This window comes from Panthera onca (assembly GCF_046562875.1).
Source record: "Panthera onca isolate mPanOnc1 chromosome E1 unlocalized genomic scaffold, mPanOnc1 haplotype 2 h2.Chr16_ul_7, whole genome shotgun sequence".
Lineage (NCBI taxonomy): Eukaryota > Metazoa > Chordata > Mammalia > Carnivora > Felidae > Panthera > Panthera onca.
Window position 1 is genome coordinate 642,400 of NW_027675821.1, and position 27,697 is coordinate 670,096.

Consider the following 27,697-nt stretch of genomic DNA (forward strand, 5'->3'; position numbering starts at 1 on the left):
ATTATAGTCTCAATATATAAAAATGAAATAACAGGGGGACCTGGGGGGCTTATTCGGTTAAGTGTCCAACTTCGGCTCAGGTCATAATCTCAACGGTTCGTGGGTTCAAGCCCCACGTTGGGCTCTGTGTTGACAGCTCAGAGCCTGGAGCCTGCTTCGGATTCTGTCTCCCTCTCTCTCTGCCCCTCTCCTGCTCATTCATTCCCTCTCTCTCTCTGTCTCAAAAATAAATAAACATTAAAAAAATTTTTTTTGATGAAATAACAGATCTAGTGAACACCTGCCTTATGTTCTAATCCCCCCACTGCTGGGATAGCCACTACTCTGGATTTAGTATATATCCTTCCAGACCTTTTTCCATGCATTTGCCTACATACATATTTACAGCAAAATAGGTTTGTTGTGTGAGTTTATCTTTTTTTTACATAAATTGTAACATCCTACAACTCGATTCTTTTGCTTCGTGGTATGTCTTAGACTTTTTTTCTTCCAGTACATAGAGGGTTACCCCATCCATGCAAGCTGCTGCATAATATTCCATAGTATGAGTGTATTACGATTTAGTAATTCCCCTCCTGATGGATGTTTAGGCTGTGTCCAGTTTTCTTATTACATGCATTGCTGCATGGACCACCTCATACATGCATCTTTGTGTACGTGGGTGGGTATTTCTGTAGAATAGATCCCTGGAAATGGAACTGTTGGGATGAAGACGATGTCGATATATACAATTTTAATTGCCCTCAAAAAAGGTGTGCCAATTTACACACCAATCCATACACCATGACAGCATTCATTTCCTCCTACCCTCCCACTCTTGGATATTCTCCATTTCTTGGCTGATCTGGTGGGTGAATAAAATGGGTCCCTTCTGAATTTGAATTTTTCTGATTACGTATACATTTAAATATCTCTGTATGTTTCCTGGGCATTTGTGTTTCTTGTCTGAATTTTCTGTCCTTTGCCAATTTTGTTGTTATCTTTTTTTAAAATTGATTTGTAGAAAAAGTCAGTGTAGACACAAGTAATTTTGGAAACAATATTATACTCAAAGTAACTGACTGGCATTTTTCATGACAGATTGTGTGTCATATCATTAGTTCAACTTGGGTAGATAAGTCATAAATGACTTCTGAATTAATAATAAAAGACATAACAGTCATAGTAATCTAAATGTAGGGATTATGATCCCCCTAAAGTAGATTCCCCCCTGCCCCTTAGTCTGATAACCTTACTGGTAAGGGACAAATGGTAGAACAAGGTAGTTGTTTTCTTATGAATTTTATGAATTTCTTAAATACTATATATAGTTTATATTTTCTCATGATAGTATCTAACTTGGAGATCTTATTTCCCAAACTTGTAAGAAAAATGAAAGTAATTTGGCACAAGGAACAAGAGAGAGTGGAGAGAGTGGGTAGGCTGAGGGACAGGGGTAGGAGAAAAACTTTGAATTGTGTATTATATACCTTTGGAATTCTGAGCCATGCAAATATATATTACCTATTAAAAAAAATAAACTGAAATTAAAAAAATATTTTTTGAAAAGCGTGTATTTGGTAGTTTATATACTAGAAGATGAATCTGGTAAGATTTGATGATTCTTAAAAAATTTTTAAATGTTTATTTATTTTTGAGAGAGAGAGAGAGAGAGAGAGAGAGAGTGAGCAGGGAAGGGGCAGAGAGAGAGGGAGACACAGAGTCCAAAGCAGGCTCTAGGCTCCGAGCTGTCAGCACAGAGCCTGATGTGGGGCTCGACCCCACAAACTGTGAAATGATGACTTGAGCCGAAGTCAGACACTTAAGCAACTGAGCCACCCAGGTGCCCCAAGATTTGATGATTTCTAATTCAGCTTGAGGGTTATGCCTTGTAAGACAGAAGTTTTTAACTATGGGTCAATAGTCCCCTGGGGCAGGATTTTTAACCTTTTTTTCTATATATCAAATTTAAAAAAAAATTTTTTTCAACATTTATTTATTGCTGAGAGACAGAGCATGAACAGGGGAGGGGCAGAAAGAGAGGGAGACACAGAATTGGAAGCAGGCTCCAGGCTCTGATCTGTCAGCAGAGAGCCCAATGTGGGGCTCGAACCCACGAACCGTGAGATCATGACCTGAGCTGAAGTTGGACACTTAACAGACTGAGCCACCCAGGCACCCTTCTATATATGTATTGATGATCTGCAGAAGCTTATGTTCTTGGGATAATGTTTTCAAATGTATAATAAGTTAAAATATATAGGAAAAGGAAATTATGTGGAAATAGAGTTTTCAAAAATTTTTTAAAAAGATTAGTGATATAGCAATAAATCTGCTTCTGTTAGAATATTAAATAACAAAATATAATGGTACGCCTACTAACTATTATAACTTCAAGGTACTGATGAGAATAAATGATATTTTGAGATATCCACGCCAAATATGTGATATGAAAATATCTGATTTCTGCTGGGGACCAAATTAACTACACTAATCTGTGGTTTGTTGCCTACATTCATAATGGAAGGAAATGCTAATTCTAGTTAGAGGTTTGTGAAAATAGAGATGTGATTCTATTTCCCATCCAAGTTTGGCACCCACAAATTCAGTCCATTCTATTCACGGACCTGAGCCCTAAAGGGATGGTCTGCAAATTGAAATCGCATGCACACCTTTGCACGTATTCAAGAAAGTGCAGTTTTCTAGGGAAAGGGTCCATTCCATAGCTTTTATGAAATTCTCAAAAGGTTCTTGTCTCAAAAGATTGAGTCACAAATTGGGGCGGAGGTGGAGAAAGACATTTGTTTTCCTGTGAAGTTGTACTTATTCTCATAAATGATGATAAATGAATGATTTGTTTTAATTAAAAGTAGTATATTTGCAAATTGATACCTGTCACTTTCTGAATTCATTCAACAAATATTTATGGAGCATCTCCTATGTCCCAGGAACTGTTTTACATGCCAGGGATATAAGCCCAAGAACAAAACTGACCAAATATCCCACTTGTCAAGGGGTTTACAAATATATAATATAAAAACAAATATGTAAATATAATAAATACATAGAATTTCAAGTATTGGTAAGAAATCAGTGGCCAGATCTCTCAAGTTTTCTAATTTATTCAACGACCGTTTCTGCTGCTCATAGACTGAGTTTTTTACTAATGATAATACTTTTCATTCATATAATCTTGAGTTGGTTCTTTTTATTAGATGTACTGTTTACCTCTGTCTGAGGATATATTAATGATGCCATTCTAAATTTTGTATACTGTTTAGTTTTGAGAGAGAGAGAGAGTGAGAGACAGAGTGCAAGTTGGGGAGGGGCAGAGAGAGAGGGAGACACAGAATCGGAAGCAGGCTCCAGGCTCTGAGCTTCAGCACAGAGCCCAGTGCAGGGCTTGAACCCATGGACTGCAACCTGAGCCGAAGTCGGATGCTTAACCGACTGAGCCACGCAGGTGCCCCATTAATGTTGGTATTCTCAAATCCTTTTGTGTTTTCTCTGTTAACTGTGTCATTGACTATAAGCTGTTATATTTGTTTTTTATTTTCTGTCCTGAATAGAATTGGCTTTCTCACTCCATTTGGTCATTCCTGAGTGCAATTTATCTTTGTAGTTGAGATTTGACTTGCTTCTGTTTTCTGGTCCTAAGGAAGAGGTGAAATGAACCACGGGGCTTGTTATTGGTGACAGGTCCCCCTGAGAGTTAAAGAAGAGGTGGGAGGTGACTTCTAATGGCTAGTCAGAGTGTATACCCTTCCTCCAGGGTTCTGGGACCCTGCCCCCTTCTAACACCAATGGCTCCTGCCTGGAAGAAAACACCCTTTGCTGCCAGATCCAAGGAGGAAGGATGTGGGGTTGATGTGCTGTCCTTGGTCCTACTGCAGTATCCCAGCTAATCACCCTGTAGGTGGCTCCAAGGCATTTCTGGTGGGGAGTGTTTGTAGAGCTACTCCCTTGGCTTTGAGCTAAGGTTGTGGATTTTCTAATTGTATCTTTTCTAATCATCCTTAGGGACTTTGGTGGAGTTTGGAGTTTGGTAGAGACTTGGCATGTTTCAATCTGCCAGCTTGAAATAGCACAACCTCTTAGGAAGACAATTTTGTACCCCTGTTAAATCCTGGAGAAACTTAGGCAAATGTGTACTAGGATATAAACAGAAAAATGTCCAAAGCAGCACTGTTTATAATAACTAAAAATTAGAAAAATCTAGTATCCACCAACAGTAGAATGAACAAATAGTGTTACACGGGTATTTACTCTATACTTATTAAACTGAGCATTTATGTTATGTGCATTTTATGCACATTTTTAGTTCTCACAGATATTTTTTAGATGGGGAAAAAAATTAGATGGCTTTACTTGTAGCACTGATATGGTTATAAATAGGGCTTCCACAATAAAATTTGGGAAAAGAGAGGAGGAAGTGGCAGTTCTGTCCATGTTTTTGCCACTCAGGGCTGGGTTCTAACAGAGATTTTGTGATCCAGAGAGTAGGCATTAAATGTACATTTTGGTGTGAAGAGTGGATAGGGGTGTGTGTGTGTGTGTGTGTGTGTGTGTGTGTGTGAGAGAGAGAGAGAGAGAGAGAGAGAGAGAGAGAGAGAGAGAGGGAGAGACAAAGGAGTATGTGAGAAGAAAAGATTTGAATCAAACAGCAGAGATCACCATCCCTACATTAAATAAGAATTAGTGTATTTGGTGGCACCATTACCCAGGTTTCTCTCACATCTAGCGGTCCTGTGTAGCAAATAGTTGTAGTTATTTTTGCATTTTGACCCAGAAATGACCTTTTCATTTTGCAGAATTCTCAGGGACAATTATCTGACCGAATTACATAAAGACACATTTGAAGGCCTGCTATCCCTCCAGTATTTGTAAGTTAATCAGTTCATCATTTATTATGAGTTTTTAGTTATATTATTTATTAAAAAATACAGGGTTCAAATTGGATAATTGCAACAATTTCTTCTAACAGTAGAATTCTATAATTCTCTATAGTGGAATTCTATAATTCTCTCTATTAAATTCTATAACTCTGTAAGTCTGTGGGGACCCAGCCCATCTCTAGCATTAAATACCTCCTATGCATTTTCAACTTTTTAATTTTATAGACAAGATATAGGAAAAAGCCCTTCAGTTGTAGAGGAAAAGGGGTAATGAAGTCTGAGCAATTATGGACACCCATATGAACCTTGTTATGTAAGTGTTCATATACCATCTGCTTTTATTTATATTTATTATTTATGGCCCATGGATCAAATCCTGTGTATGGTCTGTCTTGATACAACCTATGAGTTCAGAATGATTTTCATGTTCTTAAAGGGCTGTAAAAGAGAAAAGAAGAGAAAGAAACAGAGAATATGTGACAGAGACCGTATATGGCCTGCAAAGCCTAAAATATTTACTGTCTGGCCTTTACAGAAAAGGTTTGAAAAAGTTGGCTTAGTAAAATGAGAGGAATTGAAGTTAACCTCAAATTGTCACCTACAAGACAAGAAAATATAGAACACTTACATTAATTTGAATGCCATTAACCCAGAATTTTTAAATAATTTAATCTAAATTAAATATTTAAATATTAAATATTTAACTAAGCAGGTGAATTATGTAAGCAGTATTACCAAGTACATATTAAATTATTAAGAGATTAAGGATTTCAGTGTGGGAAATTTTATTAGTTTATTTTTTTATTATTATTTTTTATGTCATTTATTGTTAAGTTAGCTAACATACAATGTGCACTTGGCTTCAGGAGTAGATTCCTGTGATCAGTGTGGAAATTCTTATGCCACCATAAAAATAGATGTTTAAAATGATGGTTAAGGGGTTGGGGCTCCTGGGTGGCTCAGTTGGTTGGGCGTCCGACTTTGACTCAGGTCGTGATCTCACAGTTTGTGGGTTTGAGCCCCGTGTCGGGCTCTGTGCTGACAGCTCAGAGCCCGGAGCCTGTTTCAGATTCTGTCTCCCTCTCTCTCTGCCCCTCCCCCACTCATGCTCTGTCTCTCTCAAAAATAAATAAACATTAAAAAAATGATGGCTAAGGGGCACGTGGCTGTCTCAGTCATTAGAGTCTGCAACTCTTGATCTCGAGGTTGTAGGTTAGAGCCCCATGTTAGGTATAGAGATTACTTAAAAAAAATGAAATCTTTAAAAATATAATGATGGTTAAGTGGTATAGTTAGAAATGTTTACACTAAACAAACATCAGAAATGCCTCTAACTTCGCTAATTACAGAATAAACATCTCTCCAGCCTCATTGTCAAGGAAGAAATGTTTGCATATATCTCTGTACATTAGACATACAGAGATACTAATGTTCTTTGCTATGGAGGTTCAGTGTTTATTCTTTGTCCATGCCATGCAAAGCTGTGTATTTCATTAATCCTTTTTAAAAAATTTTTTTAATGTTTATTTATTTTTGAGAGAGAGAGAGAGAGAGACAGAGTATGAGCAGGGTAGGCACAGAGAGAGAGGGAGACACAGAATCCGAAGCGGGCTTCAGTCTCTGAGCTGTTGGCCCAGAGCCTGATGCGGGGCTCGAATTCATGAGCAGTGAGATCATGACCTGAACCGAACGAAGTCAGATGCTCAATCGACTAAGCCATCCAGGCACCCCTCATTAATCCTTATTAATGATGTGCTTTAGAAAATAGATTCTTCTTGCAAATGTGGAAGGCTTAAGGGTAGTGAGTAAAAAGAATCTCATATGACACTAAAAATAGTCCTTCAAATTATCAAACCTTCCAAGTCTTAGGGGACAACCACTTTGTATTGGTCTTCTTGGCTACCTCTGCCATCTGGGCTCCAAACGTTACAAACACAGTTTGGAGAAAACCAAAAGAGACAAACTGCGCAATGGATAGGGCCTTTCATTATTTCTACTATGAGGTACTTTGTAAGCCAATTATTTCATGTCAGGTGAAGTGTTCTCATTCATTCATTCAAAAAAAATGTGAATCAAAACCTAAAAAAGAATGTGACAGGCCCTATGCCCAGTACCATAGGCACGCAGATGGTTAAGACAGGCTTCCCACCCTTGTAGGAACTCATGATTTCACAGGGAAAATAAACAGAAGCTTAAACCATAATGCCTAAGCACTAAATGGATGATGAAGCACTGACAAAGTGCAGAAGAGGGAGCCACAAAGTCGTAAAACCACATTTCTTTTCAGTCGTTTTGCTCCTTCTACTCACTACCCAGCTGTTAATTTATTTTATAAATATTTGAGTTTGTTCTTTGTCCATGCATCAGTTTTAAACACAGTAGACAACGCAGATGAGCAAGACTAGTCCATACTTTCATGGAGTTTATGCCCAGAGGAAATGGAATGCCAGAATAACTATATTAAGAAGAAATTGGGGCACCTGACCGGCTGAGTCAGTAGAGCATGCGACTCTTGATCTCAGGGTCGTGAGTTCAAGCCCCAGGTTGGGCGTGGAGTCTACTTTAAAAAATTAAAAGAAGGAGAAGAAGGAGGAGGAGGAGAGGGGGAGGGGAAGAAATGGATTTGGGCAATGAGAAGTATAAGTTGTTTTTGGAACACAGAAGAGGGGGGGAAGACTTCAAGTTGGATCAGGGAAGTTACTAGAGAAATACTGTTTGAACAGAACCTTGAATGGCTATGACGTATCATCAGATAGACATCTTGGGAAGAATATGCTTGCAAGATAGAGTGAGTGAAAGGCAAAATGCAGGAGAAATTTCTTTGGTATCTGTAGAGTAGGAAACTAGAGCCGGATTTAGGATTTTGAAGGCCTTGGATAATATGCCAGGCTACCGTGTTATCACAGCAGTGCTCTAGGACAAACTTTAGACTGCACCAGGGTCACCGGGAGGCCTTGTCAGAACACAGGTTCCACCTCCACAGTTCCTGATTCACTCAGTCCAGAGTAGAGCTGAGAATTTGCATCTTGAGTAAGTTCCCAAGTGACTCTGATATTTGAGAACCACTCCTGGAGAATTAATCTGGTGACTGTGTGCAGTATAGATTAGAATGGGAGAGACCAGAGATGAAAATGCCAGTCAGAAGATGGTGGTACCCATGTAGGTGGAAAGTGAGGGACTCGGCTGAAATCCATGGAAATAAGAGGGTCAACCATAATCAAGAATGGGTGTTTCCAAATAAAAATCCAGGACCGTGTTGTTTTTTTGTTGGCCCCACTTGCAGCTGAAGCAATTGATAAATTCATAGACCGTTTAGGCAACGTACAACCAAAAATAAATTTCTATTAATATGATAATATAATTCTGAGTTCGTTCAAAGTTAGGTATTGATTAGAGGAGTAACTTCTTTTCAAGTTAAATGAAAAGGTATCTTTTACCTCTTCTGGTATTGACTTGGTGTCAAGAAGTAGAACTAAACCAGGAAGGTGTGCTAATGTGAGAATATCCCTTTTAATGTTAGAAATTATAGGGGCGCCTGGGTGGCGCAGTCGGTTAAGCGTCCGACTTCAGCCAGGTCACGATCTCACGGTCCGTGAGTTCGAGCCCCGCGTCAGGCTCTGGGCTGATGGCTCGGAGCCTGGAGCCTGTTTCCGATTCTGTGTCTCCCTCTCTCTCTGTCCCTCCCCCGTTCATGCTCTGTCTCTCTCTGTCCCAAAAATAAATAAACGTTGAAAAAAAAAAAAAAAAAAAGAAATTATATGTGGCGATCACAACTTTGAGCTCATAATTTAGAAATTGATGAGGCCACAAAAAGTCATTTAATCAATTCTTCTGCTCTCAGGAAACATTACTTCCAAGATCTATCAAGATCTATAGTTGTATATTTTATGTATGAAGATCACAAAGGTGAGACTCTTAAGAAAGGTGAGGACAGGGTTAGGGGCTCTGGAAGGTTCAATTAACAATTCCTAATACTCAGAGTTTAGCCAAAAGCTACTTATTCAATACTACCATCCTACTAATTAGATATCTTATAGCTAATTGAGGCAATATTTTCCTTTTCCTTTTCCTAGAGATTTATCCTGCAATAAAATACAATCTATTGAAAGACGTACATTTGAATCACTACCTTTTTTGAAGTTTATGTAAGTTACAAATATAATTTCATTATATTTGGAATTTGTATTAAACTTAATTGTAAACCTCTTTGTTATTCATTTGGAATGAATGAACCTTTATTAGTCGAAAGCTACTAAAATTATGTAGCAAATCTTTTTTGTCTGTGGCAAAGTTTGGTGTGAGAGTTATTATAGAGATCAGAGTGAATCGTTCTAGAGCAGCAGTTCTCTGCCAGGGTGATTTTGCATCCAGGTGACACTTGGTAGTGTCTGGAGACATTTTTGATTGTCAGACTGTAGATGTGCTCCTGGCATCTAGTGGGTGGAGGCCAGGGCTGCTGTCACACCCTACAGTTCACAGGGCAGCACCCCCCCCCCCATAACAAAGATTATCCAACCATAAATCTCAACAGTGCTAAAGTTGTGAAACGTTTTTCTAGAGAAATAAACTTACTTCTCTAGAAAAAAATACTTACTTAACACAAGTATTTATTGAGCATTTACTGATTTGTATCTAATGCACCACATGTATAAACATGAAAGTATAAATCTTTCATGCAAATATTTTTTTAAAAAGGCAAGTATCTTTCCTAGTGAGATTTCTTTAGTGTATGGAGAGAGTATTGTGGTTATGTTTCATTATCTATAAATTAGAATCACTGCCAAAGGATAAATATTCTGAAAGAATATCTTTTTTTTCTCTTTGTTTGTCTTGTTTTTGTGTGTGTGTGTGTGTGTGTAGAAATCTTGGTTGCAATTTACTCACCGAACTGAGCTTTGGAACATTTCAGGCCTGGCATGGAATGCCGTTTTTACACAAGCTGTAAGTGAAATAGAAAATGAATACATGTAAAAAAAAAAAAAAAACTACATGTAAAAATATCATACAGTGATTGGTTAGGTGTGTGTTAATAAACCCAGTATGAATTCTGGAAAGTAGGTCTTAAAATCCATTTTTTTTTTTTCAAATGAGGAAACTAAGGTACAAAGAGGCCAAGAGACTTGTCTTAACTCCTAAATGGCACTCTCTGCCCTCCCTCGTACCCAGCTTTGTGTGGGCAATGAAAGCCCCAAGCAAGTAACACCCAAGTCAGTATTATCATGGGAATTCGTGACAGTGATGCTTCCCCAAGGTGTGCATGGTCCTTGAAATCCACTTTTGAATTTAACTTTGATTCCTGCTCATGTGCAAGTTTCCTATGCAAAAGAGAACTTCAAAGAACTAAGTTTAGCACAGAGTTTTCCAGGCAGCAAAAGGTGTGGGTGCTTCTTGAGCCATCAGGAAAGCAGAAAGAACTCCTGAATGCCTGCCACAGGGCACTGCTCTCCATGTGTTTTCTTTCCTGACCACTCTTCAATTAAGAAGTATGTTATTCCCTTTCAGCCGGAAAATTCTGTGATTTCTCTGTAAAAAAGCAAATCATACTGGACATGTTCAGTGGCCTGAGGGGGATTTTTAGACTCAAGGTTGAAGACCCTCCTCTAAAGCAGACGCTGGAAAAGACTGTCTTACTGTCTTGTGGTTCAGAAATCCGATTTCACAACTTATCTTCCGTTAGATGAAAGTGTTTACGGTGTGTCCGGAGCTGGAGTAAGTTCCTGCGGGTGCCCAAGAGCAGGGGCCTCCTCTCTCCTCTCATTAATTTGCTGATGCCTAACTTGGGGAAAGAATACTGAGGGTCAGTTTTTTGTTTTGCCGGCATGCCAGAGAACGGGCTCATTGAGTTTCTCCACCAAGAGGTTTTAGTGGTGTCAATATAATGTCTTAAAACTCACCACCTCTACTAAGCATCTTATAACACCGAGAGTCTCTTCCAAGAATCTGAATTTCATAGTTAGGTAGGCAATACAGGACAAAATAGGGTGGAATCCGTTGATAACAATGAATGAATTCATTGAAAAACACTCAGTGCCACGCGCACTCTATGTCGACAGTGTACTAAGTACTGGGGGTACAAAGAATACACAGGGACTGTCCCCAAGAATCTTTCATACTGGAAGGAGAAAAAGATGGCCGTTGATGGGAAAACGTATGTGAGCCATGCTGGCATCAGTGCAGCAGGGTAACGAGCTAGGGGGTGACAAAGTAGGGGATGGTTGTGGAATAGAAAAGATTTGTTGTGGAAAAGGCAACAACTTGCTTGTGTTGAGTTTCCACGTTCATCTTGATGAAGTTTTGGGGAGATGGTGGGGAGTCGGGAGCCGACGGCCAAGAAAGAATTCTTGAACATGTCTTTGGTGCAAAAAGGTGATTTTATTAAAGCACAGGGACAGGACCGTGGGCAGAAAGAACTGCGCTGGGGTTGTGAAGAGTGACAGGTTATATGCTATGGAATTGGGAGGTCAAGTCAAAAGGGAAGTCTCCAGAGGGACTGTGATATGTGAAAGAGGACTCCTAAGATACCAGAGGCCTTGCTATTGTCAAGCTAAGGTTGTTTTTCCGTCTAGCAAAGCATTAAGACAGTAGGGAGTTCCTGGAGAAATATTTTATTTGCCTGCCTCAAGTATCTGTCAATAGGCTGCAGGTTATAAGGAAATTTAATTTTACCTGAGATTTCCTTCTTGCCTTTGTTCCCCATATCACTATGGAGGGGTGATGTGGGGTCTCCAGGAAGCTGATTCTGTAGGTTTCTGGCGATTAGGCTATTGATAAGATTGCCTTTTTCTTGTAATTTACTAAGATATTTGTAAACTGATGGAAACTCCTATCTTGCCCGACTGAGATCTCTTATCAGTTAACCATTTGTTTTCTTTCCTTTCCTTTGTCCTCGAGCAGCCAGAATCACACATATCCCACCTGGGGCAGGGGCATGTGCTAACTTGTATCTTGCCCTCAACTTGCCTCATGCTCCCTCATCAATCTTACATGACAGAAAAAGGTAATTAAAGAACCAGAGCTAGCTGGTATTGAGAATAAATTAATACTCATGTCATGTGTGTTATGCCCAGAATTCGTGATCCCCAAATACCGCCAGGGAGCCGAGTCCGATGTAAAAGCAAAAGAGCCTTTATTCGAGCTAGCTCGAGCTCAATCCCCTACCTGCACTGATGCAGAGGTGAGATACCGGGGAGAGAGAGCCAGTTTCAAAAGGACAAAGGTTTTATGGGGGCCTAGGGGCAGTTGGTGAGGTAATGGCTGTGGCCTCAGCTGATTGGCTGGGGAAGGGTCCTGGGGAAGAGTGCTGTTAGGCAGGTGGGGGGGGGGGGTTACTCAAGGGGAGGAGGTGTGGTCAAGGTGAAGGACACAGAACAAGATGGAGTCAGCCGGCGTAGGCCCGCCCTTTCAATGTGGTTTGAATAGAGCTGTACTACTAAAACGAATTCACAGTTAACTTCCAAAAAATTATCACAGTACAGTAAGTGTGTATTGGAGGTTGGGCTCCTTGTTTGGGGCCAAACTTTTCTTTTCTTTTTTCTTTTTAACGTTTATTTATTTATTCTGAGAGAAAGAGAGCATGCGCAAGGGAGATGCCATCCCGTGAATTCAGTCACGTTATTACCTATGTGACTTAATTACTGGGGTGTTTATAAGTTGAAACAATATTTTCTCCAGCATTAAATAAGTTTGTAAACCTTTTGGGCCCCAGCTGAGGTGGATTTATCTTGAACTGACTGAAGCTTAAACTTCAGGTCTTCTCACTTACATAGGCCCCTTCCAAAGTCTTGGGAGGGACCCTCGCAGTTCCTGTACGCATAATTTTGCATGTTTTGATGAGGCAGGATTTCCCAAAGTAGATGAGGTTCAGACCCTACAAGGCCTCGATACACCCCTGGGTTTCAGGTAATTCTATCTCAGTAAGTTTTTTGAATGAAGCCTCTTAAGTTATTGATAAACACTGAGTGAACACGTTAGCGGTGTGGTAAAGTCTATTTTGAATCTGAAATCCACCTCAAAGCCATGCCAAGAGTTTATTAATAAGGTACCACTTTTTGAATGGTAGTAATAATCCTATTTCTTTCAGATGAAATCAGGAATGAAATATATTATGGAAAACCAACAGTGGTTGATAATCCTAAATGTTAAGTATACTTTTTTTTTTCCTGACTTTAAAGTGCTTCTCCTTCATTCACCTACACAGGTGCAGACCGATGGCTTATTTTAAAAAATTCACTTCATTGCTTCTAACAGTACGAGCTCCATGAGTTTAGAAGCCGAAGGACTCTACGATGTAGAAAGGCTGTACCTTATCGGGATAGAGCACATTCACATGCTGGCTCGTCTGTGGCGCATCAGTATTGTGCCAAGAACATAAGCTCTAAGGGAGAATAAGGAAAATCTAAGCCTTACCCCTTTTGAATTATTGTTGAGAATATCGTTGAGGTAGGTGTGGCCACCCTCTGAAGGCAAAGTCGAGCCGCAGTCACATTGACGCCCTAACGCTCCCCCAGTCAACTGGCATCTGCTTCCTTTTAGACGGCTGCGTGCCCACACAAGTTGACACACTTCAGGATATTGTCATCGCTTTTTGGTATGTACTGGAAATCCTGGCAGCTTCTTCTCAGATTCAGAAAGGCATCAACGTTAAGGATGAAGATGACAACTCAGGGCTGTCCTTTTGGGGTGATTTAGGGTAACTTTTATTATTTTCCGTGTGTGGTAGTTCAGAAGCTTTGCGATAGTCATACCCAACTGTTACTTTTCTTCTCCCAGCTGCCTCTGATTCTTCCCACGTATATGCCAAGGCATCTTCTTTCTCTGGGAAGCATGGTAGTTGCTCCTCTGCCCCATATCATTTCTTTAATACCTACCTCTGTTAGGTATTTACTGCGCTCCGGCACTACGCTAAGACCTTTCGCTTGTGCTGCAAGTAAGACAGTGTGTCTTAAACTCTTAGAATAGAGCCTGGCACGTGGGAAATGCTCCGGACGTGGCCCCTCACACGCCACTTCATTTTCGTTTTTCCAGCAACTCTTGTGATACAGGTAGTATCATCCTCATTTCGGGGATGAGGAAGTTGAAACTCAGAGACATCGGGTGACTTGCCTAGGTTCACACTGTCAATAAGTGACAGAACCACTTAAGAAGCTTCGCGAGTAATACAATTCCGCATTCCCTGGCACTAGGTAGGACCTGAATGACAACCGGCCTTTTGGGCGTCGTCCCTTGGAGTCAGCTTCTCACTGGAATAGGACCTTTCGAGCAGGGAGCTCCTTTTCCCTATGCTTCGGGAGCTCCTGGCCATGCCACCTATGGGCATCCCCAGGCTTCCTGCTCACCGCCTGGTGCAAATATCACATCGTCACTGCTAGGCACCCACTCTGTGCCCAGCCTTATGCTAGGTGCTTTGCACATGCTCTTTCCTTTAATCTTCAAGTTGCCTTATGAGGTAAATGCTGCTAAAAAGACTCGGAGACGTTCGTTACTTAAGTCCCTTCACCAGGAAGTGACAGCCAGAATTCAGACCTAGGTCTGCCTGATTCCGGGGCCCTTGCTTCTTGGGCTGTTCCTCACTGCCAGAAACTCCTCTTCAAGGCTGTTCTCAGAACTTGAATTAAAACATGGGCTCACCATTTCAGATTCTTTAGGCTTCGCCCCTCCCCCCGCCCAACCCCTGAGAGAGGATCTACGTGATGCCGTTAGATGTCTTGTATTGAGGAGCTTCGCATGGGGAGTCATGTTCTCATGGCTCATGGACCTATGTAGATGAATAAAGGAAAGGGGTTATTCTATCCCCAAGTACTTCAAACATACTGGAATAGGGTCTAGATCACTCTACTTATTTCTTCAACTGCTTTCCTCCAAGGAGCCAGTTTTCCCTCCATGCCTTGGGATTCCAGCATAGAGAGTTTGGAGTCTGTCCTATTTGAAATGTATTTTCACTGCCTGCTTTGGACATTTTTTCAGCCAAAGCTGTTAGGATTTCAGTACATTCAGGACAGTGGTGACAAGCTTCAGTCCTCAAGTCTTCTCTGTCTCCTCAGTTAATAGAAAGGAAACGTAGCCCATCTGTCTGGACCTCTGTAGAAGAATTTGGAGAAAAAAAAAATAACACGTAAGAAATGTTCCCTTATTTTGTGAGCTACCTTTAGTCTGTCCCGTTGCTCTGCAACGGAAAGCTTTTGCAAAAATACTTGAGTTTTCCTCTTCAAATAAGATAGAGTTTTTAAAAAACAAAAAAATATCTAGAACAGTATTTCTTCAACTTTGATTATGAGACAGTCTTTGAGGATAACTGTTGTTATGTTTTACTCCCATAAAGATAAGCCCACGAATATCCAAAAGCCAATAGACTGAGTCAGCACACGTTTTATCTGTAAAATGAGGGAATTGAACGGAAATGGAGATGATGTCTAGTGCAGCGTCCACCGTTCGTGCGTATCGCAGTCTGTGGAAAGACAATTGCTGTCGGTCCAGCAGATGTAACCTGTCGGGTCAGTTCTCATTCTCCCCTTGGCTCGGGCACAATAGCTCCATGAAGAGAAGGCGGCACTAAAGACAGGAGGAGATAGGATAACTTGGAGTGGCCTGTATTTTGTTTTCACTACAGATAAACACAGGGCATTCATCTCAGCAGGAGGGCTGCCTGGGTAAGAGGAAGCACCGAGCCGATGGGTATAAGGCCATGGGTGAGCTACCAGGAAAGAGGGGGGGACAGTGGGGGTAGAGCACTGAGATAGTTGGGGGGAAGGATAACAAACTACTAAATTGTTTTGGCTGCATAATTCTTCATAGTCTTTCTTAATAGGGAGCCAGGGGGGCGGGGTGGGGGGGGGGTGGAGAAGTGGGCAGGGGAAGACACACACGTGGAAGAGGTTACTTGCACAGAGCCCGCCAGTAAGCTTGTAGGTATTAATGCCATTTTTATGTTTTCAAAGCCAAAGGACATTCGGAGCCTCAAGGTTGAGGAACTGTGTTTAACCAGACATGTGACACTCACGTTCTTTCTCTTCATAACATTGTCTGACTGGATATTAACTAGTGTTACACAAACCCGACATGTTAATGGGCCTGAAAAAACGTAGAAGAAGGGGCTGGAATAGGAAGAATAGGGGAGTTTCCAAGGCAAGAACAAAAATGCATGGCTCCCAGCCGCACCGCTAACTCCCTCTGACCTCCGCGTGGAAGAGTTTGAGTCTTCGCTCCCCTTTTCTCCACCTACTAACGTGTTTGATCTTCTGGCAACTGGTTCTCTATTTATCACAACATGGTTCTTTTTTTTTTTTTTTTCAAATTGAGATATAGTCCGCATAATAGAATATGCAACATTATAAAGTATATAGTCCAATGGTATACTTTGATAGACAATAATCACTGCTAATCCAGAACATTGTCATCGCCCCCCTCGAAAGAAATACCATACCCATCAGCCTTTACTCCCCATTCTCCCCTCTTCCCAGGCCCCTGGCAACAACTAATTTACCTTCTGCCCCTATGGATTTGCCTATTCTGGACATTTCATAGAAATGTGTGTCTAGTTTCTTTCACATGGCTTGTTGGCTTCAAGATTTATCCGGTTGTAGCATGTTTCAGTACTTCATTCCTTTTTTTAATGTTTATTTATTTTTGAAAGAGAGCACACACAAGCAGGGAAGGGGCAGAGAGAGAGGGGGACAGAGGATCCAAAACCACAGAGCCTGATGTAGAGCTCGAACTCATGAACTGTGAGATGACGACCTGAGCCAAAGTCAGATGCTTAACCGACTGAGCCACCCAGGTGCTCCAGTCACATTTTGTTCATCCATTCGTGAGTTATTGGACATTTGGATTATTTTGACTTTTTGGCTATTGTGAATAATGCTGCTATGAGTATTCATGTACAAGTTTTTGTGTGGTCATATGTTTTTAATTCTCTTGGGTACATACCTAAGAGTGGAATTGCTGGGTCATGTAGTAACTCTATATTTAACCCTTTTGAGGAACTGCCGAACTGTTTTCCACAGTGACTACACCATTTTACATTCCCACCAATGTATGAAGATTCTGGTTTCCCCAAATCTTGCTACCACTTATCATTGTCTCTCTGTTCGATCATAGCCATCTTAGTGAGTGTAGAGTACTATCTCATTGTAGCTTTGATTTATATTTCCCTAATGACCTAAGACATTGAGCATCTTTTCATGTGCTTATTGGCCATTCATGTATTTTCTTTGGCGAAATGTCTCTTCAAATCCTTTACCCATTTAAACATTTGATTATTTGTCTTTTCACTGAGTTTTAAGAGTTCTTTATATATTCTGGATGTTCTGGATACTAGACTTGTATCAGACATATGATAGTTTTGGGTTGTTTTTTTATTTTTAAATAAAGTCCAGTTTATCTATTTTTCCTTTGGTTTGTTGTGCTTTTTGTGTCATGTCTAAGAAACTGGCGCCTAAATCCAAGGTCATAAAGATTTCTCTCCTGAGAGTTTTATAGCTTGAGCTCTTCCATTTAGGTCTTTGACTCATTTTGAGTTAATATTTATATATGGTGTGAAGTGTAGGAATCCAACTACATTATTTGGTATGGGGATATACGGTTGTCCCAGCATCATTTGAAAAGACTAGTCTTCCCACGTTGAATGGTGTTGGCACCCTTGTTGAAAATCAGTGGGCCATAAATGTGAGGATTTGTTCCTGGACTGTCAGTTCTGTTCCATCAACTTACATGTCTGTTCTTTTGCCAGTACCACACCGTGATTACTGTAGTTTTGAAGTAGGTTTTGAAACCAGGGCATGTGAGTCTTCCCATTTTGTTGTTCTGTGTCAAAATCGTTTTGGAGCACCCGGGTAGCTCAGTTGGTTAAGTGGCCGGCTCTTGATTTCAGCTCAGGTCATGACCTCATGGTTTGTGAGATGGAACCCTGTGTTGCAATCTGCACTGACAGCATGGAGCCTGCTTGGGATGCTCCCTCTCCTTCTCCCTCTGCCCCTCCCCTGCTCACACTTTTCCCCACTCACACTCGCTCATGTTTGCTCTTCTGCACGGGTGTGTATGCTCGCTGTCTCTCAAAATGAATAGATAAACTTTTTTTTTTTTTTAAAAAGATCATTTTGGCTATTCTCGGTCCCTTGAATTGACATACAGATTTTAGAATTAGCTTGCCAATTTTTGGAAAGAAGTCAGTTGGGGTTTGGATAGGGATTATACTGAAACCACAGTTCAATTTGGGGTATAGTGCCATTTTAACACTATTGTCTTCTGATCCGTGAACATGGCATATCTTTACATTTATTTCAATCTTCTTTAATTTCTTTCAACAACGTTTTGTGGTTTTTAGTGTGATTCTTGCACTTCTTTGGTTAAATGTTTTCCTAAGTATTTTGTTCTTTTGAGTACTGTTATACATGGAATTGTTTTCCTAATTTCATTTTTGGAATAGTCATTGCTGATGTATAGAAATAAAGCTAATTTTTACATATTGATCTTGTGTCCTGTAACCTTGCTGAACTCATTTATTAGTGCTAAGGTTTTTTTTCTACATTCCCAGGAATATGTCTTGTGGTCTTCTAGTTACCCAGGAAGATGTTGGAGCATTTCAAAGTCCCTATGGACATCTCATTTCTCAGCTTTTTCCTTTTAGGCTTTTTGTTTAGGCTATTTTTTGTCTTGTTATCAATTGCCTCACATAGCTGCCAGATTAAAACATTTATCTATAATTGTTTTCAAAAAATGCCCCTTGGGAAGAGGCTATTTTAGCACTGTGCAGTTCTCAGTGAGGTCAAGGGCAAGGCTTTCAAGTGAAGTTTTTTAGGGACCCCACTAGACAGGTAAAACAATGACAGTTTGTTCCTTGGGAATGAGGCTTTAAGGAACTTCAGCTCCATTCTGTTCCCCTGGGATGTGGGCAATTTTTAAGGCTACCATCAGGATGGAGAGCAGAGGTTGAGGACAAGTTAAAACAACAGAGCTCACTGTTCTCATAGAAATTAGTAATTTTTTCTTTAATAAATGCTCTCCGGGTTGCTGCAAGCCCATTGGTTAAAATTTCCAAAGTTCTGAGAAAGTTGATTTTGACCATTTTTGCTAGTTTTTGTTGTTGTTGTTGCTTTTACGGAAGGATGAATTTTCAGACGTCCTTCCTTTCTCATTTTCACTGATTCACCTGTAACAGGGCTTTAAAATGTCTAAAGTCTCAGGGCACCTGGGTGGCTCAGTTAACTGCCTGACTCTTGATTTCGGCTCAGGTCATGATCTTGCGGTCATGGGATCAAGCCCCATGTCAGGCTCTGCACTGGGCATGGAGCCTGCTTGGGATTCTCTCTCTCTCTCTTCCTCTGCCTCTCCTTCACTCATACTCTTGTACTCTCTCTCTCAAAAAATAGAATACAAAAATAAAAAATGAAATCTCTAAAGTCTCAATGATCACAGGCTAATTAAATACTTAATCATGGGAGATGATTAGAGGAAAGGAATAAAAATAGAAAATGTAATTCTTAGAGAAGCTCTCCCAGATGGAGAGATGAAGTTCAGCAAAGTGTTTCTATATTTAATGCTCTCAAAGTTAAGTTTAAGGTAACGGCTATTTTAAACCCCCTTTTTTTTTCATACAAGTTAAATACAGGCTTTGGAGTCAGAACTGAGTTCAGATTCCAGCTCTGCTTCTTGACTGGCTTGACAAACTGGGACAAATTATACAACCTCTCTGTACTTCAGTTTCCTCACTTGTAAAATGGGGTAATGATGTATCTATCACATAAGGTTATTGTGAGGTTTAAATGTGAAATGCTGATCACAGATGCCCTATAGCTCAATAGTATTGGTTGTGATGATTATCCTTATAATTTTGCAAAAGTACAGTGATGATTCTTGAGCAGAGTCAACTTAAAGGCAGATTTTCTTTTCTTTCTTCCTGTTTCCTTCACTTTATTTTTGCTGTAAAGAACTGAGAAGAAAATCTACTCGGCATTTTGGAATAAAAACTTGTGTCAAACAGTGACAAAATGTTATTTATTCAACAAGCCTTCACTAAGTAACTAGTAAATAACAAGCACTCTGTCAGGCACAGGGACAAAAATGACAATAGAGCATGGTCCCTGCCCTCAAGGAGCTGGCAGTCCAGGAGATGGATAAGGAAACGGGATCATATGCCACCTAACAAAGGCTGTCATAGGAGAATACACATGGTGGGGGTATAGCTTTCACCATTTCCTCTTAGATTAATCCCTTTGTCTTTGGCCCCCAAACTGAGAAATTGGTCCTATTTTTGTCTTTAACCGGGTGTTTTAAACTGTGGAATTTTTTACATTTCTAGAGATAAAGGAAAAGCACCTAGAATTATAGAGGACACTAGAAACAGTCTTTCCTACAGAGCCTGGGCTTCCTACCAGCATAGTCACTTCTAGGATTTTCAGCCCAAAAAGTTCTTTGGCATATCTTTGCTTTGCTGTCCACGTAAAAAAAAAAAAAATTTTTTTTCCTCTTTCTGTTCTCCACTTTATCGTCCAGAGAGCTGGGTAGTTCCCAAAGGAAGAGTGCTTTACAGAATCTAAGGGTGATTTATAGGCAAAGGCAGAAAATGATTAGTTTTCACCTTCCAGTTCCATACCCCCAAAATGAACATAAACTTTCATGGTAGTCATTACTGGAAATGCAGATAATTTTAATTCCATTGCATTTTTCAGAATTATCAGTCGTAACCCTCTGTCAACTGTTGAAGATTCCTATCTTTTTAAGTTGCCAGCATTAAAATATTTGTAAGTATTGCAACAATCTCATGGCTCATGAGATGATTTCTGATCTTTTTTGTTGTCATCAAAAGATTAAGTATTTTGCGTTTTGGTTAAAAAGTCGTAATTTAAATTTTAACTGGGTTATTGAAATAAGCATTATTAGCAAAGAAAAAACGTATATGGGCAAGATAGCCTGCAGAGGAAGGAGTAGTATTGAAGAACACATAACAGACATGGGACTTGTAGATGTAGGTAGAAATACCATTTATCTCAAAGTGGAAAGTGGAGTAAGGTGTATATTAAAAGAAAAAAAGACTAATCAAGAGAGGTGGATGCAACTGAGAATGAAAATGAGGATAAGAGTAAAAAGGATTGTACTGTTGAGCACCAAGGTGATTAATTTGATGATGCACATAAAATGTCTTCATTGGGAGCTTTCTGAAATTATTGTCCATAGCAAGAAAACTCTTGAGCTGACTTGACAAAGAAGCCAGAATTGAAGTAATCACATGTTGTTAAGTATCTTTTTAGGTACAGAATTTTTATCCTTGGGTTCAAATCACGCATGTTTGGGCTTTCTCCTTCAGAGACATGGGATCAACACAGGTGTCACTTACAACAGTTGAGAGCCTCCTCATGATGACCCTTGAATTGGAAACACTGTAAGTTGATTTTTCTTATGTGTATTTTCACTTAGTTGTTTACTTAGATTTGTTTTATTGTTTTCTTAAGTCAGATTTATTGAGGTATAAAATTTACTCTTTTTAAGCATACAGTTTGATGAGTTTTGACAAACGTGTAGTTATGTAACCACCACCACATTTGAGACGTAGAACATTTCTGTCACCCCAAAAGGCCCCTATGTGCCTTTGCAGCCAATCCCCTTTTCTCACCACCAGCCCTGGCAACCACCAACCTAATTTTTGTCCCTATAGTTTTGCCTTTTCCACAGTGTCTTATAAATGAAATCATACCAGGGGCACCTGGGTGGCTCAGGCAGTTAAGCGTCCGACTTCAGCTCAGGTCATGATCTCGCGGTCTGTGAGTTCAAGCCCTGCAGCGGACTCTGTCCTGACAGCTCAGAGCCTGGAGCCTGCTTCAGATTCTGTGTCTCCCTGTCTCTCTACCCCTTCCCCACTTGCACTCCATCTCTCTCTCTCTCTCAAAAATAAATGAACATTAAAAAAAATAAATAAATGAAATCATACAGTATGCAGTCTTCTGTGATTGGATCCTTTCAGCATAATCCTTTTGAGATTCATCCATGTTTTTTTTTTTAACTTTTTTAACGTTTATTTATTTTTGAGAAACAGAGAGCATAAGCAGGAGAGGGGCAGAGAGAGAGAGAGAGAGACACAGAACCCGAAGCAGGCTCCAGGCTCTGTCAGCGCAGAGCCCAATACAGGACATGAACCTGCGGAACATGAGATCATGGCCTGAGCCAAAGTCGGTCACTTATGTGACTGAGCCACCCAGGCACCCCAGAGACTCATCCATGTTTTTGCACATGTCAGTAGTTCATTTCCTTTTTATTGCCGAGTAGTATTGCAGTTGTGAGGATATACCAGTTTGTTTATGCATTCATCAGTTAATGGGCATTTGAGTTGTTTCTAGCTTTTTGGCCTTTATGAATAAATTTGCTTAAAACACTTACATGCAGGTCTTCGTGTGAGCATATGTTTTCATTGGGGGAGGGGGGCAGGTGGTAAAATACCTAATGGCAGGATTGCTACATCATATGCTGAGTGTATATTTAACTTTTTAAGAAACTGCTTACCTGTTTTCTAAAGTGGATGTACCATTTTGCATTCCAGCCAGCAGTATATGAGATCTTCTATCTATCCTTTCTTCTAATGTCTTTATCTATTTTTCATAAGGTGAATGTTGGCCTTAAAATTGAGTTGGGAAGTATTCCCCTCTCTTCAATTCTCTAGTACTGTTTGTGCAGAATTGGCATTATTTTTTCCTTAAATGTTTGCTAGAATTCACCAGTGAAGCCATGTGGGCTTGAAGCTTTCTTTGTGAGAAAGTGTTAAACTACAGATTTTATTTTTGTAATAGTGCTACTTAAATTACATACTTTATTTTTTTGAGTAGTTCATGTCTTTCAGGGAATCTATTTCATCTTGAAGTTATTGACATAAAGTATTTTATAATAATCCCTTATTATCCTTTTAGTATCTGTAGAATTGTAGTGATGTCATTCCTCTCATTTTTGATATTGATAATTTGGTCTTCTCTTGTCTTTTCTTGATAAATCTGGCCAGAAGTTTATCAGTTTTACTTATCTTCTCTAAAAAGTGCCTTTTCATTACACTGACTTCTCTATTTTTGTTTTCCTTTTCAAAAATTTCTGCTTTGATCTTTATCATTCCATTTTCTCTCCTTACTCAGTGATGAATTTCCTTTTCTTTTTCTAGTTTCTTAAAAGTGGACACTGGGGAAGATGAATACTATATGAGCAACATCCCACATGTTGACATGTTGTGTTTTCAGTTTCAGTTGGTACAAAATAGTTTCTAATATCCATTTTGACTTATTTGACCAATAGGGTTACTTAGGAGTGTGTTGGTTAGTTTCTAAATATTTGGAGATTTTACAGATCTGTTAATTTGTTATTTAATTCCATTGTGGTCACAGAACAATATGTTGGATGACTGAAATCCTTTTAAATTTATTGAGGCTTGTTTTATAGCCAATGAATTCTGGTAATAGATGAGAATATGGCCTATTTTGATAAATATTATGTGTCCACTTGAAAGAAAATATGTAGTCTGCTGATTTGGTGTGGAGTATTCTATAAATGTCAACTAGGTCAAGTAGGTTGGTAGTATTTTTCAAGTCTGATGTATCATTACTCATTTTCTATATATTTTTTCTGTCAATTATTGAGAGAGGGATATTGAAATCTCCAACTATAAGTGAGTGCTTATGTGTCTCTCTTTCCTATTCTCCTTAATATATTTGGAAGTTCTATTATCAGATACATAAATTCTTAAGTTATGTCTTTTCTAATAGTTGACATTTCTATCACAATGGAATAACCTCATTTATCCCTGGTAATATCTTTGCTTTGAAATTGACTTTGTCCTATAGTAAATATAGCCACTCAAGGTTTCGTTTGATTAGTGTTAGCAAAGCATAATTTCTTCCATATTTTTAACCTACTTATATCTTTGTATTGAAGATGAATCTTATAGACAGCATATAGTTGGCTTTTGCTTTTTTATCCAGTATGACAACTCTATCTTTTAATTAGGTGATTATACCATTTATATTTAATGTAATTATTTATATGCTTACATTTAAAGCTACTGTCTACTCTTTTCTATGTATCCCATCTGTTCTTTGTTTCTTTTCTTTTTCTTTTTCTTCTTCTTCCTGCTCTTGGGTTGATTTAGTACGTTTTATTATTTTTTGGTGGGGGGATAAATAGTTACAACTCAGGTTTTGTTATTTTAGTAGCTGTTTAATGGTTTGTAGTGTTCATGTTTAACTTATCACAGTCTATCTTCAAATGATATTATATGATTTCATGAATAGTATAAGAACCTTACAATAAATAGTGTACTTCCATTGTTCCCCTCCTGACCTTTGTGCTATTGTTTTCATACATTTTACTTTTAGCACACCATATTATTTTTTTTGTTTAAATAGTCAGTTATCTTTTTTTATTTTTGTATTTTTGAGAGAGACAGAGTGCAAGTGGGGGAGGGGCAGAGAGAGAGGGAGACACAGAATCTGAAGCAGGCTCCAGGCTCTGAGCTGTAGACACAGAGCCTGATGTGGGGCCTGAAATCACAGACTATGAGATCATGACCTGAGCTGAAGTCAGATGCTTAACTGACTGAGCCACCTGGGTGCCCCTCAATTATCTCTTTTATTGAAGTATATATAGATCATGTAATATTAAATTAGTTTCAGGTGTACAACACAGTGATCTTTTATATACATTATGAAATGCTCACAACACAGTGATCAATTATATACATTATGAAATGCTCACCACAATAAGTATATTACAGTATTATTGACTATATTCCCTATGCTGTACTTTTCATCTGGTGACTTATTTATTTTATAACTGCAAGTTGGTACCTCTTAACCCTTTTCACTCATTTTGTCCATATCCCCAGTTTGTTCTCCGTATTTACAAGTGTTTTCTCTTTTTTGTTGTTGTTTATTCATTCATTTGGTTTTTTGTTTATTTTTTGTTTATTTTTTACCTTGTTTTATTTTTTATTTTTTAAAATTTGCATCCAAATTAGTTAGCATATAGTGCAACAATGATTTCAGGAGTAGAGTCCTTAGTGCCCCTTACCCATTTAGCCCATCCCCCCTCCCACAACCCCTCCAGTAACCCTCAGTTTGTTTTCCATATTTATGAGGCTCTTCTGTTTTGTCCCCCTCCCTGTTCTTACATTATTTTTGTTTCCCTTCCCTATGTTCATCTGTTTTGTCTCTTAAAGTCATCATATGAGTGAAGTGATAGGATTTTTGTCTTTCACTGACTAATTTCACTTAGCGTAATACCCTCCAGTTCCATCCATGTAGTTGCAAACGGCAAGATTTCATTCTTTTTGATTGCCAAGTAATACTCCATTGTATATATATACCACATCTTTCATCCATTCATCCATCAATGGACATTTGGGCTCTTTCCATACTTTGGCTATTGTTGATAGTGCTGCTATAAACATTGGGTGCACATGCCCCTTCAAATCAACATTTTTGTATCCTTTGGTTAAATGCCTAGTAGTACAATTGCTGGGTTGTAGGGTAGTTCTATTTTTAACTTTTTAAAAACCTCCATACTGTTTTCCAGAGTGGCTACAGCAGTTTGCATTCCCACCAGCAGCGCAGAAGGGTTCCCCTTTCTCCACATCTGTTGTTTCCTGAGTTATTAATTTTAGCCATTCTGACACATGTGAGGTGGTATCTCATTGTGATTTTGATTTGTATTTCCTTGATGATGAGTGATATTGAGCATCTTTTCATGTGTCTGTTAGCCTTCCGGATGTCTTCTTTGAAAAACTGTCTATTCATGTCTTCTGCCCTTTTCTTAACTGGATTATGTATTTGATTTTTTGGGTGTTGAGTCCTTTATATATTTTGGATACTAGCCCTTTATCAGATTATGTCATTTGCAAATATGTTCTCCCATTTCATCAGTTGCCTTTTAATTTTGTTGATTGTTTCCTTTGCTGTACAGCTTTTTATCTTTTTTTCATGGATGTTTATTTTTGAGAGAGAGAGCACAAGAGTGGGGTAGGGGCAGAGAGTGAGGGAGACAGAGGATCTGAGCAGGCTCCGCACTGTCAACAGAGAGTCGATGCGGAACTCGAGCTCACAAACCGTGAGATTATGACCTGAGCTGAAGTCAGAAGCTTAACCGACTGAGACACCCAGGTGCCCCAGAAGGTTTTTATCTTGATGAGGTCCCAATAATTCATTAAAAAAAATGTTGTTTGTTTGTTTGTTTATGTTTATTTTTGAGAGAGAGAGACAGAGTGCAAGCAGGGGAGGGGCAGAGAGAGAGAGGGAGACACAGAATCTGAAGCAGGCTCCAGGCTCCAAGCTGTCAGCACAGAGCCTGACACGGGGCTCAGACTCACGAACTGTAAGATCATGATCTGAGCCAAGTGAGATACTTAACCAACTGAGCCACCCAGGTGCCCCTATTAATTAATTAATTAATTAAGAACATGGACACACACATACATGTATGCATGGGGGGGAGCAGAGAGAGAGGGAGAGAGAGAATCTCAAGTGGAGAGAGAATCCTGATGCGGGATTCAATCCACGACCCTGAGATCACGACCTGAGCCAACACCAAGAGTCAGGCATTCAACCCGCTAAGCCACCCAGGCACTCCTCAGTAGTTCATTTGTACTTTTGTTTCCCTTGCCTCTGGAGACATGTCTCTACTAAGAAGTTGCTTTAGCTGAGATCAAAGAGGTTTCTGCCTGTGTTCTCCTCTAGGATTTTGATGGTTTCCCGTCTCACATTTAGGTCTTTCATCCATTTTGAATTTATTTTTGTGTATGGTGTAAAAAAGTGGTTTAGTTTCATTCTTCTGCACGTTACGGTCCAGTTTTCCCAACACCATTTATTGCGAAGACTATCTTTTTTCCACTGGATATTCTGCTTTATCGAAGATTAGTTGACCATATATTTGTGGCTCCATTTCTCGGTTCTCTATTCTATTCTATTGATCTATGTGTCTGTTTTTGTGCAGTACCACACTGTCTTGATGATTCCAGCTTTGTAATACAGTTTGAAGTCCAGAATCATGATGCCTCCAGCTTTGTTTGTTTGTTTTTTCCCAACATTATAATTCGGGGTCTTTTCTTGTTCCATACAACTTTTAGAATTGTTTGTTCTCGCTCTGTGAAAAATACTGGTGTTTGATAGGGATTGAATTGAATGTGTAGTTTGCTTTGAGTAGTATAGACATTTTAACAATATTTGTTCTTCCAATCCTTGAGCATGGGATGTTTTTCCATTTCTTTCTGTCTTCTTCAATTTATTTTCATAAGCGTTCTATTGTTTTCAGCATACAGATCTTTTACCTCTTTGATTAGGTTTATTCCTAGGTATCTTATGGTTTTTGGTGTATTTTTTTTTTAATTTTAGAGTCAGAGTGTACAAGTTGGGGAGAGGGGCAGAGGAGAGAGAGAGAGAGAGAGAGAGAGAGAGAGAGAGAGAGAGAATCTTAAGAGAATCTTAATCTAATCCATGCTGAGTGTGGAGCCTGACACAGGGCTCGATCTCACGACCCTGAGATCCTGAGCCGAAATCAAGAGTAGGATGCTTCATCGACTTAGCCCATCCAGGCACCCCTTGTTTGTTTGTTTTTTTCTGAGATTCTACATATAAGTGAAATCATATAGTGAAATGATATACATACATATAGTGAAGTGAAATCATAACCTATATAGTTACCAGTTCTAATGTTCTTCATTCCTTTGTGTGGATCCACATTTCCGTCTGCTATCCTTTTCCTTCTGCTTAAAAATACTTTCTTTAGGGGCACCTGGGTGGCTCAGTCAGTTAAGCATCCAACTCTTGATTTTGGCTCAGGTCATAATCTCACAGTTTGTGAGCTCAAGT

At 39.4% G+C, this 27,697-nt stretch overlaps 1 protein-coding gene and 2 long non-coding RNA genes across 9 annotated transcripts in view; 1 reads left to right on the forward strand and 2 right to left on the reverse strand.

The window, feature by feature from the left end:
* Positions 1 to 27,697, forward strand: part of LOC145715182 (leucine-rich repeat-containing protein 37A2-like) — a 45,159-nt gene that overhangs the window by 3,909 nt on the left and 13,553 nt on the right. Inside the window, exons 1-8 of one of the 7 annotated variants that reach the window (XM_081794861.1) lie at positions 12,186 to 12,348; positions 13,072 to 13,313; positions 13,407 to 13,461; positions 14,915 to 14,985; positions 15,193 to 15,364; positions 15,481 to 15,520; positions 20,537 to 20,608; positions 21,172 to 21,246. In XM_081794861.1, coding sequence (XP_081650987.1) covers positions 15,271 to 15,364; positions 15,481 to 15,520; positions 20,537 to 20,608; positions 21,172 to 21,246 — 281 coding nt within the window. In that variant the 5' untranslated portion in view covers positions 12,186 to 12,348; positions 13,072 to 13,313; positions 13,407 to 13,461; positions 14,915 to 14,985; positions 15,193 to 15,270. Of the gene's footprint in view, positions 1 to 4,790; positions 4,863 to 8,947; positions 9,020 to 9,734; positions 9,816 to 12,185; positions 12,349 to 12,954; positions 13,012 to 13,071; positions 13,314 to 13,406; positions 13,462 to 14,914; positions 14,986 to 15,192; positions 15,365 to 15,480; positions 15,521 to 20,536; positions 20,609 to 21,171; positions 21,247 to 27,697 lie in introns of those variants that run through there. The other 6 variants (XM_081794862.1, XM_081794856.1, XM_081794860.1 and 3 more) reach the window with 6 other exon arrangements.
* On the reverse strand, positions 5,126 to 10,785 carry LOC144615219 (uncharacterized). Its single transcript, XR_014137204.1, has 3 exons — positions 10,506 to 10,785; positions 9,759 to 9,813; positions 5,126 to 5,472 (listed from the first exon to the last, which is right to left on the reverse strand). It is a non-coding gene; the product is annotated as an uncharacterized LOC144615219 (long non-coding RNA).
* On the reverse strand, positions 14,915 to 27,612 carry LOC145715184 (uncharacterized). The gene is made up of 2 exons (XR_014137205.1): positions 27,530 to 27,612; positions 14,915 to 14,951 (listed from the first exon to the last, which is right to left on the reverse strand). It is a non-coding gene; the product is annotated as an uncharacterized LOC145715184 (long non-coding RNA).